Raw genomic sequence first — 18,023 nt, forward strand, 5'->3', positions numbered from 1 at the left:
TTCTATGCCAAGAAAAGCTTTTAGTGTTGCTCATTACTCTTGTTTAAATAAAGAAATGTGGTCCAGTTCTGATAAAACTGCTGCTATACTTTAGCTACATCCAAGCTAATTGCTACATAAGTGGCAGCCATTGCTACCAGCTCACGATACAATGTAACCCCGCCCATAGCTACCGCCTCCTTGTCCTCAAATGACGCTGATTGGTTCTGCAGAAACGCTGTAGATGGGAGTTTTGCAGGATGAATGCATCGAACATGTAAACCACAAACTGTAGTAAACATTGGACTGACATCAGCAATCAAAACATTAAAACCACTGTGACAAAATAACTTTTTATCAATGTAATAACAAGACAATGAGGTAGAACTGAGGTGATTCTTAAAGTCACTACAAACAGCTGCAGCATGCTGACTTGCAGGTTTGTCAGCTTTGCCCATAATAATGCATAACTAGTATCATTTTAAAACAACAGCAGATGAGTTATTGGAAAAAAAAATCTTCTGTAGAGTGTGTGCCCATGATGGCTTGAACTTACAGATCAAAATATTTTTTGAACCATGTGTAAAGATGTTTAGTTGTGTTAATTGGTATTTTAACATGGGTGTGTATGTGGCTTCTAATGCTTCTGCAGCCAGCCTCTAGTGGACACTAGAGGAACTGCAGTTTTTTTTTTTACAGTTCTACACTGGCTTTATTTCGCATTCCGTGGAGACGGCAACTTCGTTTAACTCATCTACTTTGTCCCCCTCTGTTTTACTACAGTGACTCAAACTATGCTGTTTGTTTTTCACACTAAGAATAAAGTCATTTGTAGAAGAGCACTCAACAAAAGTTGGAGGTTCGTCGGTGTTGATGTTGAAGTCAATCAACCATGGTGCAGTTCCTTTATGACCTAACATTAGCGTCTGACATTTGCAGATTACATTTAAGCTTTAGGCTTCAAAAAATCAGTGTTCATTTGTAAGGATTATCTTGATAAAATGTCTGAGTGTCATAAACTTTGTTTCAGCAGTAAACCAAAAATACATGGAAAATACCCATAGGCTTTTTTTCTGATGGAACCCATGCAACATTAACTTTCAAACTGGCCTCCAAAAAAGTGTCATCCTGCAGCACTCTGTGGGTATGAGTTATTCAGTTTAGTATGATCAAGAACCCTGTGACCATTATAGGAAAATGGCAAAATCAAAAAAAAAAAAAAAAAGATAAAGAACAAAGAGTGAAGAGTAAACTGACAAGACTTACCTGGTAGCACAACCATGGTGTTTCTCTGCTGTGTAGATTTTCTTTACAAATGCACTCAATAAAACTAAATCTCCTCATATTAACTTAAATGTACATTATGTACTTTTATTAAAGTATGGTACTCAGTCACTTCCCCACAAACTATGCATAGAAAGACAATGAGGCAATCATGTACCACAGTTTGGTTTGAAATGTTGAAAAAACACAAAACATGGATTCACAATATAAAAAATGCACTGCCCCAGTTCCCTTTACAAAGACATGTACTCCTGTAAGGAGCTACATAATAGCACCGTGATGAATTACACTCCAATATACATCACATTACAGTTAATAATAACAACAAAATGACAACAACAAACAAAAATAAACACAACAATTGAGGTTTGGTGATGACACAGAACTGCATGGCAAGTGAATGTGCCTGAAATGTGCTGTTCCTGTATTTTCAAGATGATTCACTGAGCATGATATCCAGAGGCCTGCGTGTTGATGAGAATTGAGTGCATGGATCAATAAATGTGTGACAGAAATAGATTAAACTGTGGGAGCGCCCCTCGCTCTGTTAAGAGGGATGACGGAAAAGAAACTAATGATACAGTTCACGGTCAATGCAATGTTTTTGAGGATGATGTGAGAAAAGTTGAGATAAAAAGATTTAAGAGGTGATTGTCTGTGTAAAAAAGAATGAATGCAAAGACAGAAAAACACTGTTGTAGGTAAAACAACTTATAAATATTTTGCGCCAGGTGAGTCTTGAACGTAGTTTTCTCCCTGCATGTAGAAAGTGTCCATGGCTCTTTTATTCCTTTTAAATAACTCCTGTTTAGGCCCCGCCCCTTTGCATCGTTAACCGTTGAAGCAGACCGGGCCAACTTGGAAACCAAATTTCTGGCTCCCCTTTCCAAAATCAGAAACAGCAATGTCGATGATAGGGAGCGTGTTGGAGAGCGGAGCGTCAAATTCCAACACTGTCCTCTCTTGTCCTGAGCGCGTCTGCAAGAGAGAAACACATTAAAACTATCAGAAAACCAATACAATTGTTTATCAATAGACAGTTTGAAAAATGAATGGTACCACCTAAAACATTAGAAGCTCTCCGTTGCAGACTGGCTGTAGCAGGCATTGCAAACCCGGCCTTCTCCGTGTTAATCAATAGGACATGTGTCAGGTTTTTAAGTCATAACAAACATGATTTTTTTTTTTTGTTTTGTTTTTTTGTTTTTTACAACCTAGCTTCCAAAAAAGTTGGGACACTTGTACAATGTAAATGAAAATAAAATGTGATTAATAAAAGTCGTAAAAGTCAAACATCCCTATGGACTATTTATGAAAAGGCTGATCTCTGTTGGGCCACTGAGATTGTCAATGATCATATTCATGTTTCAAATCTAGAGAATGAACTGCTGTCCTCTGGTAAGAGGTTTAATGTTCCCTGCTATAAAGTTCTTAAATGGTAGCAAATAAGGCAAGAATGGCACCAGACTGGACTGTGATTAGGGCTTGGTAATTAATCACAAATTAGATTAAATTGCAATATAGCCTGCTGCAATTTTCAAATCACAGACAGTGCAATATGTTCTTAATCTGAAATGTGACAAAATACCAATTTGATAAAAAAATTTTGCAGATTTTTTTTTTGCTTACACATTATGCATACATTTAAGTGCCTATTTTGGAATTCTTTACAAAAATCCTACTCTTCCTGTTCAAAAAATTATTATCCCCTCAGAATAGCAACTGATATAAAATTTGCTATATGACCCAAAATCACAATTACATCTCTTTTTTTTAAGTCTTTGATCCTTAAGTTTGATTTATCTAATACTGTGCTGGAAATTACAAAGAATGATTTATTGCTTTTTTAAGCAATACATAATTTGAGGAATCTAAAACTAATAGCATATCAAATCTCAATCGCGATAGTGGGGGAAAAAAAAAATCGCAATTATTTTCACAAATTGTTCAGCCCTAATCGTGATTACTTTTTGCATTTTTCACTGGTTCTCTATTAATCTAATAGAATTTAAATTCTGTTTCTTAGGGAATTAATTATTCATACTCAATGTCCTATGTCAAAATGTTCATTTTTCCTCATGTGTAATCTGTATGTTGTTGAGTGTTGTCTATGGCTGCAGAACGGTGAAGAGCCTAAGACAAATATCTCACTCTGAAGACAATAAAGTTGATGTCGCAAGACACTGAGAGGGGGTCTCGAGATGACTCCCAAAAAACAAAGGGCATTTTCAGGGTTTTAAATTGTATATCTCACCCAATTTTGTAGAAATATATGCAGAAATTTCAAAGTTCAATTCAAAATAAAGCCATTTTCAATTGGTGAGATTTATGCTGAATTAAAATCAATATTCAAAAAATCCTTAAAACGTAAGACTGCACATGACTATTCTTGAATTTGCATGGCTGTGTTTAACTCTGCCACAACCACCCTTAGAGACAGTGGGGGTCCCAAGTCTTCATCACCGTTATTTTGGGGGTCACATGGGAAAAGTCTGGGAACTGCTGCTCTGAAATGCCATAATCTAGTAACATATACAGCTCTTGCAACATCTCTAACCAGATAAGCATAGAGAAGGGAGAGAAGACTAAGGAACCCCAGACTAACAAAAGGGCCATTTCAATTTCCATAACTTTTATTGTCTGCTTTAAACCGACATAAACCCTGTCCTGCTGTTGACTGTCAGGGATTTCTGGGTTAGTGAATGTGACATGATAGGACTGTGGCTCTGCTTGTCATTCCCTACTGTGTAGACTCTGGCTCCCAATTAGCATCTCCGTGGTGTCCACACCTGTCTTTTGTTATTTTGTAAGGAGGTGGAGACACATTACCCATCTTTGTAAGCAGTTAATTATACTTGAATTTGTGTCCATATCACTCACCTGACACCCGTCGTACAGCGCACTGATGTAATGTGTGTTCTCGTGTGTCAGCTCCTCCCCGTCGCTGCCTCTGAAGCGCAGTGCATGCTCATGGCTGAAGGTGGCAGAATGCAGCCAGGCGGCAGAGTTAAGGCAGTGATAAGTAAAGGTTTGTTTGGCTGTCGCGCTCAGCAGCTGTAAGAAGGTCAACTGGACGATGTGGACTGGAACGCCATCAGACCCCGAGTATGAGAACTGGAAGAAAACAACACAAGAACACAGACATAGATACAAAGACCACATTAATAGCAGGAAATATATTTTAGATGTTGTACATTTAAAATTAGACTTAAACTAAGAGAGAGAGACATGTTAAACATTGAATTACTGGCTGTATTGCTAAGTTATTATTTTGTTTTTCATATAATTAATGGGCAACATTTCAACTCTACAAAAGCCCAAAAAGAGCAATCACAGAGCCAAACAAAGAGCAAGGTATTAATGCGTATAAACATGTCTTTATTTCCATTTATTATGGCAGCATAACATGTCTGGCATCAGGCTCTGACTTCATCACTCCTCGCAGATTTATTTTATGTGCAGAATTTAAGGAGTGTGAGATAAGATCTTTAATCCCCTATCCAAGCCTGGAGGTGGATGCTGGGGTGGAGGAAGGATGAAAGTAAGAACCTATTACTGATTTAGGGCAGAGCAGAGGAAGAGACCAGATATCTTGCAGCTTAAATAGACAGCAGAATATTTTATTTAAAATTTAACATCTCCTGTCATTCCAGTGCTGCCCTCAGGTGTGTCTCAGTTCCTTGATTACCAGCAGCTGCTCTCATCTGCTTCTAATCATCTCATTAGCCAGCCAATAGATATGCTCTTTTGTTTGCCCTCATCAGTTGCTAGATTGTCTCTGTTTTCCTTCTTTGTACAATGCTTTCCAGCTTTATTCTAGTTTTGAATTTTCTGTGATTTGGACCCCCCCCCCCCCCGGACTTGTTTGTTTGTTCAGGCTGCCTTCTGTGAATGACCAATTTTTTCAATAAAGGCCAAGAAAATTTTGAACCTAAAACTGTGTAAGCTCATCCCTGTATTTAAGTCTTTTGGTACCTGGAACCTTTTCACTTATGTGTTCTATGCACTATAAAAAACATGAGAACCATGCTTTCTACGGTTGAAGGCAGAAGAGTGACAGGTATGTTGGGTTTTGATGGATTTACCCACAGTGGAGAAATATCCTGGATTTTGAGTGATGAATTACCTAAATTACATTTTTGTGTATTTGACAAAAACTTCTTTCTCTTTATTTACTCAGTATTGTTTTTTTTTTACATTAACCTGTTTATATATTTATTTCCAGTTGAAATCTTTGTCTCTCACTACAACCATCCTCGCCTTCAATTTTTTATTCTAATTGTAGATTTCAGCTTGATTGATATATTTAAATGCTGTTACTGTCAATATCTGAAACATATATTTAAAATTGCCTGTTTATAGTGTTAATTTTTGTATATAGAAATACATATACAGCATATATGATTCAAAAACTTTCTTTTTTCTTTATACATACTTTGTATTTGCAATTGTGATTTTATTTTTTTTTTGGTTAGACTTCTGCTCTTTGTCTCTTTTAATGCTGCCATGAATGGCCCCCTCTGGGACATAATTAGGTTTTTCTGAAATTAATTGAATTGTTTTTTTCAATAGAAAAAGGATGCATACTAACATTTTTAGTCATGGTTTTAGTTGACAAAATTATCACTGGAGAGGAAAGTATTTTCTTTGTGGAATTACCTCCATTACTTTAAATGTTTAGATGCAAAGGACAAGAGCTTAATAATCATGAAACAGAGGTTCAAAAGCTTTTGTTGTGTTGTGTTGAAATAGTTGTGCCTAATATTGCAGGCCTGTGCCTTTTTCCTTTTGTTGTAATATTATTCGCATAATGAACAGCTGTAAGTGTTACATTGTGTCTCTTATTCTGTTAGACATACAGTCAGCTACATGCTACCTGAAAAAGCTGTTTTTGTTGCTGTTTTGTAAGCAAATGGTAGGGATTTTAATTTGATGTGAACTACAACTCCAAGCCAGTGGATAGAGATCATTAGCGGAGCAACGTGCTGTTTTTGGTTTGTTGAAGACTAGACGTGCCGTGGTATTCTGCTGCATCATGTGCAAAGGTTTAAATGTGGACACAGGGAGACCTGCCAGTGAGGAGAAGTCAGTGTGTGATATTATAAAAGCCTGAACCAGGAGCTGTGCTGCATGCTCAATCAGGTATGGTCTGATCCTCCTGATATTATAAGGGCAAATCAGTGTGACGGGGCACAGAACTTTAAAGGTTAGCTGGTCATAGATCATAGCACCCAGAGTCTGGCTAGATTCAGAGGGTTTGAGCTCATTTGGTCCAAGCTGGATCAAATTAAGTGCCAAAAGATGCTTGTCACTGATGAAACCTGATTGATGTCAAATACCAGGCTTCAGTAAATGTGGTAGTTTTGTCTTTATTATCATTACTGAGCAGCATTGTGCTGTTGGTTAAACTGCACATGAACACACAATGAAAGAATATTGAATCATTACACTCTACCTGTTTTCCTTTCCTGAATGTGCCGTACCAGGAACCAGGCTTTTCTCCTTTCCAGGCTGCTAACTTCACCTAAACATCCAAACAAAGAAAAAAAACAAATGTTTAGTTTGCGCAATGCCCACACGGATGAGGAGTAAATGTTGTTTAATCTAATTCTGAGAAGTTTTTAGTGACTGATAGCTTTTAGAAGCCCAAATCAAAGCCCAGAAAGGCTGGTTTATGTGTTCCTTCCCACTTTAAAACTTACAGACTGAAACTTCTTGTCAGGGTACAGACACGTCTCTCCCTGTGCCGTGAAGTTACAGAACACCTTGAAGGAGTCTCTATGGCAACCCTGGTTCGGATCTATCCAGTATTCACCTGGAGTTAGGAGAGCACAGAGGTTAAAAATAAACACTGAAAAAAATACAGCTAGAGAGAAATCCTACACAGTATCAGAAGAGAAGAGTGTACACATGCAGCTGTGATCTAGCTGGAGATGGAGACTGATGAAGTACCATTGGGGAGGCCTGGGTGGAGGAGCCAGAGCTCCTTGCATGTGCGGGCTGGGCTGTGGTACGTCCCCTGTGGGTTACGCAGACCCTCCACCTCTACTTTCATAGAGGACAGAGATGCAAACACCTCCTCCATGCCTTTACCGTCCTTCTCCTTCATCCACCCGTCCTGCCCTGCCTGGTCTCCCTGTATCCAGCCCTCCTCTCCTCCATCTACCGCCTCCTCCTCTTCAAGTGCAGCACCATCCACCGAACTGTGGGTTCTCCTCCTTCGTCCTCGCTCTGGCAGAGGGGATATCCCGGCTGCTGGCAACCCCTGTGGAGATCGGAGGGAGGAAGAAGACAGGTGAGGAGCTGTGCAGGTATTTCAAGTCATTCAGAGTTGTATTGGTGTTTTTTTTTTTGTCTTAAATATCTGGAAACAGAACTCACTGGTGGTCCTGGAGGTCCAGCAGGCCCATTGTCTCCTCTTGGACCAATGGGACCCTGAATAGAAGCAGAGCAAATAGATTCATACGGGTTTGGAGAAAGATATAAGTCTTGTTAATGCAGTAAAACAAAAAGCATCACATTCACCTGGTTTCCTTTAGAACCCTTTGCACCAATGGCACCCTGGAGGAGAAGTAAAGTATAAAATATATGTTGCAATAAATATGAGTATTTTAGAGCTAATAAACTGCAGAACTGAACTGTATACTTACAGAAAGACCAGTGGGGCCAGGAGGACCGTGAGGACCCGGGGGACCAACTGGACCCTGATATTAAACACAAAAAATGAAAGCAAAACTGTCAGAAAAATAAAGATCTTAATGTTTTCTCTTTCAGCTCCCAAATGGCTCTTTACTCTGAGTCATTTCTTTTATTTCTAATAAACAACAACAAAATTGAAAAAGGAAAACTGGCTCTAAAACGGGAGCTTGTTATTATTGTTCACATTAAAGAGCTGACTCTTTAATGAACTTGCTGTTTTGAACTGAGTCATCATTTCAGTCTTACAAACACCCTACAGTGTTTATTTGCTAAATAGTTTATTATATTGTGCTTTAAAAGCATGTTTGTGATAAAATGAGGAATAAAAGCTTAGTACAAAACATGGCAAGTTTTGTATTTGTCCATATGGTCATTGTTTCATAGGAAGTGAAGATTCTTTTGACTGATAAATTGACTGAAGTGAGCCTAGCTCCACTCTCCAAGGCCAGAGAGGCACGCTTGTTACCCCAGCAGAAAAATGCCAAAGTAGTAAGACAGAATTGATTGGTGATTCAAATGTATTTATAAAGCACATCCAGAAACAGCCAAAATGACCATAGAGTTCCACAAAATAACACAAATACCAACATGAAAAGCCATAACAATAAAAATTAAAAGTTTTGGGGTGCAGATGGCCTAACACAGCAGCCCGAGGTCCACATCAGGCTCTTTACAGCGTCCCATCTGGCCCCCAGAAAGATGATTGGATTCAGAAAATGTGAGGAGGGGGAAATATGTTGTAGTATTTTTGCTCCCTTTTTTTCTTCAAATCCCTACAGCTATCAAAGAAACCCCAAAAACTGAGATTGAAGCAATTTTATCAGGAATGAATTAAGAGTTTTAAGAAATCCTCCTCTCAGCCATTATTAGCAAACATTCAACCAAGACTAAGAACCACTGCACTCAAAAAATATTTGCTTGTTGAGCTGGTTGTGCACTGAATAGTAGTAGAAGCTGTTTAATAGTAGGTGAAGCTAAAACAAATCCTCCTCTTTTATGACTGAAATGTACCTTATTCTGTTTAGCCTCCAGTATGCAAGCAGTCCAGGATCAAGTCTAGCCAGTAGCTACTTTCCTGCATGCCATTCTTCTCTTTCTCATCCATATTCCTGACACTCTAAGCTGCCTTTTTCTGAATAAAAGGCATTAAAAGCCCAAAATAAATATTTAAAGAAAAAGTCAAACATTTTAAAACCTGTAGAAAAGAAAATTTTAAAAGCCATATCTCAGGCAGGGCTATTGATGTGAGGTTTGATGTATAAACGGGCCGTATGGAAGCAGAGCATTCAGCAGCTTTGGAGATGCATCTGAAAAGACTTGGTGACCCCCAACATTCATCTTTGGTTTTGGGACAGACAGAAGCTACTAGTTAGATGGTTTTAAGAGGTCAGAAAGAAGTAGAGTCCCATTTAATGATTTAAATCTTAATAATAAATACATTTTAAAAAGGAACTGGGAGTCGATAGAGTGGAACTAAAATTTGGAAGATGTGCTCAAGTTTGCATTTGCAGGTTAAATCAAATCACAGGGAAAATGAAGAGGTCTGACAAACATTAATGCAAAGTGCATTGCATTTATCAAAACTAGTATACATTAAAGGTTGACTGATTTTGATCTTTTAGGGGCTGATCATTTGTAGTTCATGAGACCTATGACCAATATTTTAAACAGATACCATATAGGTAACACTATTTGAGTGGGTCCTAATCACTTAGTAATTTGTAGTAATTGTAATTATCTAGTATTTCTCAAGAATAAGGGGCAATTACCTCGTAATAAGTTGGCATTTAAATTGGAAATATGGTGTTATGAAGAAGTATTTACCTAGAAATAACGTATAAATCATCAAGTAATTCCATGATATATTGTGGCAATTCTTAGGTGGTGTTAATAATCCCTGATCCCAACACTAACCCTAAAAACTACTGGAAAGTTATTTAGCAAGGATTAACTTTAATTTAGTGGGCCAAAATAAAGAAATTACCTGAGAATTATCAAGCAACTCATACAGAAAATTATCAACTTATTTCTAAGAAATTACTTGGTAAAATATCACCTAATTACCAGAGAATAGCCATAATATTATGGGTTATTATTTTACAATTAATACATTATGACTAGATAAATGCTTCCTTAATATTGCCATATTTCTGAGTTATTACTTGATAAAATGCCAAAAATAAAGTGCTGCCCCAATACATATATTAACAGTAAAAATGGGCCATGAATGTCAGTAACTTCAAGGTTACAACAAGTAATAAGATACACTCCTGTCATTGAAAAAAACTTGACTACTTCATTACTAAAGATGAATAAGCCTATGAGCCAATCAGACACTGCTGTGGGCGGGGCATTAGAGAAACTGTGGGGGTGAAAACAGAGCCAGAGGGGAAGACATAACTCACAGCAGAGTCAAAGAAGTGCACTTTTTAATGAGGTGATTTCACTAAGGATCTGTCAAATACAACACTGATGTACTTTGACACCAATTTAAGGACTGTTGGGTACTTTACATCTTCAATATCCATATGTTGAATGAGCACCATAATCCTATGGGAAACACTGAACTTACTGTAGCATCCCATTAAGCAAGCCATACGGGGGCCTTGATGCATTTTCTCCTCATTTTTGCCTCTAATCAGCATTATCTGAGAGTTGCTGTAGAAATTGTACTCATTCATAATAGAGGATCTGAATTCATTTTCAGTTAAGTGTAAAATATGTGTGAAATAATTGATTTTTTGTGCAAAATTCTGCCTTAAAAAGTCTTAGCTCCAGCACAACAGTAATAACAACACCCCAGAACTGTTAGTCTGTCAGACACTAAATCCACATTGACAACTTTGATTTGTACATCTTTGGTTCAAGGCCATGTTGGGTTAACAGCCCTCAGAGTTATGTAACCCTCTGACGCGGGCCTCCAGCACTTTTCAGCAACATTTCACCAGGTGGCTTCCTCGCCAAGTTCAAAGGGTTTGGCTGAGCGGGAAACCCTTTTTTCCTACAGTCATTTGCAGAACGTTCGACATCTAAATTATACGCCCCTCTTTGATAATTTTACGCCTCGTTAAAAGTCCATGTTAGTGAGAAATGATGCCTTATTTGAGCTGAATTATGTCTTTTCATTGTGAGCCTGACAGCTGTGTCCTCTATCTGTTCAGTTTTATTCATATTAGAAGAGCAACTAAAACCCCAGACCACTTTTTTTTTCAGCTAAAAACTGATGTATATGGATATTTAGTAGATAAACAGCCAAAGTTCATGAGGATAGAAACAACACCTCTGTCCTCTGACCTGCCCATGATGTTCAAAAGGCTTTTTTAAACTCTATCTCAGCCAAATCTCTGGGGCTTAGTTACTCTGCAAACTCTACCTGGTATGCTGTTCCGGTATAGTTTCATGTTCAAGTGACTTCCTGGTAGGAGTGGGTGGAACTCACTTTTTAATACCTTCCTCTAATGTTCCCAGGGTATACGGTATGACCACCAGGTGTTTGAAAACATATTATACAAGCACTTGATAGCGTGCATGTGCAAGCAATGGTAGCAGAGCGTGGCTTGCAGGCGTTTCATTCAACCCTTTAACAAAATGCTTCGAGTCTAAAAAAGACGTAGTCTTCAGGGGCTTTGAAAGTGATTTATAGATGAAGCATTGCATTCACACTTCACAGGTAAGCAGAGTTACATCAGGACAGAGGATCCAGGGTGGCTAGGGTTTAAGTCTGGCCTGTGGTTCCTTTCTTTCCTTTCTCCCACTCTCTCATCCCTGTTTCTGGCTCTATTCCCTGTCTTCCTCTCTAAATAATTGAATAAAAAGCCAAAATACATGTATCTTATCAAATATATATATATACCTTAAATGTTATTTTTATTTTTGCATTTCCCTGCAATGGCAAGCTCCGTCCAGCTGCAAGTTCAATTTATAGAAGGCTTAGAAAAGTCACAGACTAAATCGCCACTTAATTTAACCAACAAGCACTGATAAACTTTATCTATATTTAGCGTAAAAAGGGGTTAACTAAAGGTAAACTTTTCTTTAAAAACTGCTGATAGTTTTTATAGTGCCTGATGTTGCAGCCACACCCCACAGCATGTACTGTTATTGACGATAAACTAAACATCTTTTCTCATCACTGATTCCTCCACAGAAAGAAGGATTAACGTGTTTTTTAAACTGACACATTGCTGTGGATCACCATACGACCTACCCTTGCAAAGCAGATGGATACGCCCGTTTCCGTGTTTCCCACTGGTGAATCCATCTTGCAAAGCTCCCGTCTGAATCATTTGGGCCCAGTTTGAAAGGGATAGGACCAATCAGCGACGAGAGGCAGTACTTTCAAGCACGGCAGAGCCATGACGTAAGCAAGCAGCAACAAGAGGCCAGTGCCGTTATGGCGGAAGACATTGGCACAGATGCTGCTACAGCGCCAGTTTTGTCAGAACTTGACGACACTTCTTTGTTAAATGAAGAACAAAGAATAGCATTGAGTTGTTTTCTTTTCAAAAAGTCATGTACTGACATGTGTATAGTTGCTATGGTTATGCATGGTTATGCAGTTCTATATGGAGTTTATTCCTCAGTAGCTTCGCACACGCACCTCGGTAGTGGTGTCAACGTCACGTGTTTAAAGATGTGACAGACAGGGTGTTCATCCAATCACACTCCAATTTTTTTTTTTTCAAAGGCTCTGCCCTTTTCCAAATGCTGTATATTGAAGGTTTTCCAGATGGATGTGTGAAACAAATCCAGACCCAGTGAAGGTCTGCTCTGTCACAGTATCTTATCTACAGTTAGGACAAAATAGCATACGATTAATGCCATCGAGAAAATGCGATGCATTAATGCAGTCAGACCTCAGTTAGACTCAACCTAAAGCAAAATAACTAAACTGAAGTTTCAGTACAGTTAAAATAATAATATTTGGTTATGCAAACCTTTAGTTTTCTTGTTGATTAGGCTTTTGTGTTTGTGTGTATAGTTTCAGCACCTCGTCTCCTTTTGGACCCGGTAGTCCCTGGTTTCCTGGTAGTCCTCTGTCGCCCTTCTCCCCCATGTCTCCTGGTGGCCCGATCAGTCCTATTAGACCCCCGTGACCCTGCACAGATATCACAAATGAGCTCAAAGTCTACACCAACACAAGGCTTACAGTAACTGATTATGCATGTAAAAAAATGCACGCACTTTGTCTCCCTTCTTTCCGTGGTCTCCCTTCAGTCCTGGTAATCCTGGAGGACCCTGAGGGGCAGACGTGTAATGATTAAAATTTCCATAAACTGTCAATAAAACCTCCTTTTCTGCTTTGATATTATCTTGAAAGGTAAATATTTCTTCTCTGTTATATTCAATGCGTCATCTCACCATGGGTCCTGGGGGTCCTGTCTGGCCTGGTGGTCCGTTTAGTCCCTGCTCTCCCTGAAACAGACAGACAGAAATATATAACTCTTCATCTTTGTTCTGCTCTATTTGAACAGATTTATTCTGTGATCTCTGACTCACTGCAGGGCCGGGGATGCCTCTTAAACCTTGAGGTCCAGGCTTTCCTGGGTGTCCCTGTGCTCCTACAGGCCCTGTCTTACCAATGGGACCCTCCAAACCAGGAGCACCCTGAAACAGACAGAGAACAGGATCATCAGATACTGCAAGCAACTGGATGTTATAATGCAGAGACTGTTTCCAACTCTCACCTTTGCTCCTTTGAGGCCAGCTTTTCCCTCCTTCCCTGGTTTTCCCAAGTGCCCCTAAAACACAAAAGTTCAGACATTTTTACCCGAATGTGTCACGTACATGAGCCAAAACAAAAAATTAAGAAATCTGGAGATGTTAGAGTAAATCTGAATGAGTTCTGGCTTCTGTTTGAAGCAGGAGTATGAACATCCACTTCCCCTTTCATGGACATTTGCTACAGGAAAACCAAAAGGTGCTATCTGTTGTAATGCAAACCAGGAACAATCTAACAACAATTCAGCTTCAATTAATGTCTACGAAGAAATTTCAGGACGTAAGAGTAGCTACAATCACATCTTAGATGTTATTTCTCAGCATTAACTCCATTCTAACATCTTCAGTTGGTAGTCAGAGTTTACATAAAAGCACAAAGCTACAAAGTTTTTGGCCCACAGCTCGTTATTGTTTAATTACCAACTAAACCAAAGGCCTTTAAATGTTGGTCAGCAGTCTTGTAGGCGATAGCATGCTGCGAAGAGAGCCCATGATTGGAGAGACTGTACAAATCAATACACAAACACATAAACCTCATTCTAATGCAGGGAAGGAATCTAAATTTTACTGAATCAAACTGGACAAAAGATTTAAATTCAGATGAAAAACAAAAATACAAACCCTTCGCCCTGGAGGTCCAGGTGGTCCAGGTTCCCCAGGCGCTCCTGGAGGTCCCTGAGTGAGACAAGAAAAACTCTTAATGATGACAACTTTGCTAATGTTGGATTTAGACTACTGTGTGTTGTAAAATGAGGAGCTCACAGATTTTCCAGGGTCTCCTGTGTCTCCTTTAGATCCGGGCAGGCCGTCTATCCCCTTATGAGGAAGAAAAATGGTTGGCAGGAGGTTGAAGAACAGAAAATAGAACATGTCTGTCTTGTAGTATAAAAGCTGTGGATGTAGAAACCCCTTCATATGCAGGGATGTCATAAATCTCATACAATTATGGGATGTATTAAATGGGATAAATAAAACGCTGTAAATCATCTCTAAGAAGTCACCCAAACATGTGGCATTAATTCAGCCAACATAGATAAATAAACCAAATAATAAATAAGCACACAAGGAGCTTTGGCTCCTCTACAAACTAACTTTAAGACGTTAATTCTGTGTCTTGAATCTGATCTTTGAAATATATATATATAGAGACAGTAAGAGTTCTAGTTATATGTTTCCTCAAACTTTTTCTCTCCTGTAAAGTTTTTTTTTTTAAATAAACATGCTGTTTATTCCAAAACCAACTTTTTGATCAGCTTTTCTTTTATCAAATAGACACAGTATTTTTCTCTCTTCCAAATTTTTAAAACTTAAATTTAAATTGAAGGATAAGAAGATTAAAAGAGCAGAGACTCACATTGGGTCCAGCCTCTCCCTGCTGTCCAAGGTCCCCGGTGAGACCAATGGGACCCTGAGGAAAGAAAAGGGAGAGATAAAGCTTGAACAGAATTCTACTGCTTGGCATGGAGAAGTAAGATGAATACATAATCAATAAAGCTGAAAGAAAATGGAAACAGACTGAAAATTTTGTAAAACCTGCACGCCCTGTAAGACAGACTCAGAATAGCAAACACTTTGAAACAAACATGCTTAAATAAACTTATATTTATCACTTAAAGGAAAAAAAACAAGAGCAAAGCAAAAAGGACTATGTTCTGCAGAGCTCTGTTGGGTTTAAGCAACATTTCCAATATCTAAGATTGAAAAAAAATCTGTTTTGAGGACTGTGTGAAGTGTGAAGTGTGAAGCACTTTCTAAGCCATTTTTTAAAAGTCCTAACCAAAGAAAATGTTAAACAGTTTATGCACAGCCTAGCATTGGGTGTGTTTTTGTAATATCCTTGCCAACCTCTCCCTGTGATTTCAATCTTGAAGTCAAATTTCCTAAAACTTCCCCCTCCTCTCTGTCTCACTTTCATTCATGGTTTGTGCATGTGTATGTAAATGCTGTCTAAAAATGCCATTAAAACAACTGAACAAGCAGATCCATAATAAAGGATAATAACGAATTCTTATGATGCTATGAAGACGGTACAAATTTGCTGAAGTATTCAGAAATGTCTTTGTACATCTACAGTGTAAGAGCTTTCAAAATAAATATAAAGTAAGACTTTTTCAGAGTCTGAATTTAACCTATTGTATATCCTATTGTAATCAAACAGCAGATGTCACACAGGCTTTGTCCAATTCTCTCTACTATGATCGATGTCCATGCAGAAACCTCTCTCTTCATTATCCACAGCTGTACAGGTGAAACTAAGGGTAACATAGGATACATATTTACTTGTTTTGGTTGGAGAAGTTGTGATGTTTGGCATAGATTCACTGTTAGTATTGCATTTCCCTGGAAGTCCTTGCACTAAATCTACATGCTTTGCTTTGCTGATGTATGTGCATTCATTCATTCAGCCTTGCTGAGCCCAGGGGCCCGAGTTACAGCTTCAGGGCCCCGCTTGGGGCCATGGGACTCACTCTGGCAATCACTGCAGTAGCTAAATCCAGATATGCAGACTTCTGTCAACAAAATTGCCCCTTCGGGATAATAAAGACTTTCCAGTCCATTTCAATTAGTCTGTTATAATTAATTTTCTGCTCTTCCCCATTTTACACATATTTTTTTTTACCATTTTCATTGTCACTGTTGCCACAAGTCTGCATTTGCTGCTGTTACTACATTTGTTTTATTCTTCACTCTCTATCCCACTTTCTCAGCTCAACATAATCTCTGCAGACGGCCGTCCATCATGAATCCAGTTCTTAAGATTTAAGGTTTCTGGAGGGAGGTTTTCCGTGCCACAGTTACTTTACTAAATGCTGCTTACGTTGAACTTAAATTGGGTCTGTTTAAATAAAACAACCAAGAATAGAGGTCTAGAGCTGCTCTTTTTTAAGTGTCTCCAAATATCAATTGTTATGAGCTGGCACTCTGAAAATGATTACTGACTGACTGATTAATATTAAATATCAATATTTGTTTTTTGTTAAGATTGTCTCTCACAGCATTGCCCTTGGCTCCGTCCTCTCCTGTCTGGCCCCTTGCTCCTGGAGGACCAGCTGCTCCTGAAGGGCCTGTATCTCCCTTCTCCCCTTGGTCTCCTTTTTCTCCCTGAAGAGGCAAAGGAGCAGAGTGAGCGATTAAGAAAAGTGGGGCAGAGAGGAAGCACAAGAAGAGCTTAAAAACCCAATATGGTGGAAGTAAATTCTTTGATCTGCTTCTTTGAAGTTGAAATGCTCCTTGGGAAAAAAAAAAAAAAGATGAACTCACCGGCCTCCCCGGAATACCGACTGAACCAGGGTCACCTGCCTCACCGTCTTCCCCCTTGGAGTGAAAAAAGTTCATGTGAGAACTTTAGGAAGAGACTTTTTATCTTTGGGGAGACACAAAGTCAAAGTGTTTTTAAAAACTATTTCTTTACCTTCTCTCCAACACCACCGGGCTGTCCGATCATCCCAGGTCGACCGTTGGGACCCTGAACAACACAGAGAAGACCACAACATTTAGTCAGAATCATAGAGAAGCTCGTCCCTGAGAATGTTTAATTGTTAGTCTAAGACTTACCTGTCCTCCAATAGGGCCTTGAGGACCATTAGGGCCTTGTTGACCAGGTGGACCCTAAAACACACAATGAAATAATTATCAGTTCTCTAACTTGTATAAAGTAAGAAAAATGTCATATAAATAAGGCACAGAACTTTAAACAGGATATAACCTCACCATCAGCCCCACATGTCCACTCTCACCCTTCTCTCCTGGCAGACCAGGCATACCCTGAGGGAAAAAAGAACATTACGGATAAAAAAGGATTCAAGTACAGAGCTTTAGGATCATACAGTCTATTCAAAAGGCACCCAAAGGTCCACAATTCTTACCTGTAAGCCAATCGGTCCTCTAGAGCCCTTGAAGCCACGGGGTCCTTCATCTCCTTTTGGACCGTACATCCCCTGCTGTCCCCGGGGACCCACCAGCCCATCTACACCCTGAAACACAGAGAGGAAAGTGAAGTGAGCATTGGTGGGACTAAAAATGATGATAAGTATGCAGGCAGATCTGTGTTTTAACAGGCAGGACTTTTTGTTTCCACCTACAACTGTAGGTTTAGTTTAACATTTTGGAAAAGTGATGATTGAAATCTTTGACCTCTATAAATTTCAGTTTCTGCAGAGTGTACGACCTCCTGTACTTTAGAGAACTTACCGAATAATCAGCCAAAATGCCCCAGGTGCTTTTATTGTGAAATGATGCTCCACCTACATCAAGTTTCATACCTCTGGAGCTTTGTTTGGCTAGAGTTAACACAAGTAATACATCAAAAGTTTGAATCATTTGTTGATATGAAGCAATCC

General features: G+C 38.9%; 1 protein-coding gene across 1 annotated transcript in view; it reads right to left on the minus strand.

The window, feature by feature from the left end:
* Nucleotides 1-1,386: 1,386 nt before the first annotated feature.
* Nucleotides 1,387-18,023, minus strand: part of col5a3b (collagen, type V, alpha 3b) — a 103,041-nt gene continuing 86,404 nt past the window's right edge. The window contains exons 45-66 of the mRNA XM_041784285.1: nt 17,550-17,657; nt 17,395-17,448; nt 17,239-17,292; nt 17,096-17,149; nt 16,945-16,998; nt 16,678-16,785; nt 15,038-15,091; nt 14,446-14,499; nt 14,305-14,358; nt 13,650-13,703; nt 13,462-13,569; nt 13,324-13,377; nt 13,147-13,200; nt 12,953-13,060; nt 7,914-7,967; nt 7,789-7,824; nt 7,645-7,698; nt 7,216-7,528; nt 6,966-7,078; nt 6,719-6,787; nt 4,144-4,377; nt 1,387-2,241 (exon numbers count right to left, since the gene is read on the minus strand). Of these exons, the coding sequence (XP_041640219.1) occupies nt 2,095-2,241; nt 4,144-4,377; nt 6,719-6,787; nt 6,966-7,078; nt 7,216-7,528; nt 7,645-7,698; nt 7,789-7,824; nt 7,914-7,967; nt 12,953-13,060; nt 13,147-13,200; nt 13,324-13,377; nt 13,462-13,569; nt 13,650-13,703; nt 14,305-14,358; nt 14,446-14,499; nt 15,038-15,091; nt 16,678-16,785; nt 16,945-16,998; nt 17,096-17,149; nt 17,239-17,292; nt 17,395-17,448; nt 17,550-17,657 (1,992 nt within the window). The 3' untranslated portion in view covers nt 1,387-2,094. The remainder of the gene's footprint in view (nt 2,242-4,143; nt 4,378-6,718; nt 6,788-6,965; nt 7,079-7,215; nt 7,529-7,644; nt 7,699-7,788; nt 7,825-7,913; nt 7,968-12,952; nt 13,061-13,146; nt 13,201-13,323; nt 13,378-13,461; nt 13,570-13,649; nt 13,704-14,304; nt 14,359-14,445; nt 14,500-15,037; nt 15,092-16,677; nt 16,786-16,944; nt 16,999-17,095; nt 17,150-17,238; nt 17,293-17,394; nt 17,449-17,549; nt 17,658-18,023) is intronic.

Source organism: Cheilinus undulatus, linkage group 4 (assembly GCF_018320785.1).
Source record: "Cheilinus undulatus linkage group 4, ASM1832078v1, whole genome shotgun sequence".
Taxonomy (NCBI): Eukaryota; Metazoa; Chordata; class Actinopteri; order Labriformes; family Labridae; genus Cheilinus; species Cheilinus undulatus.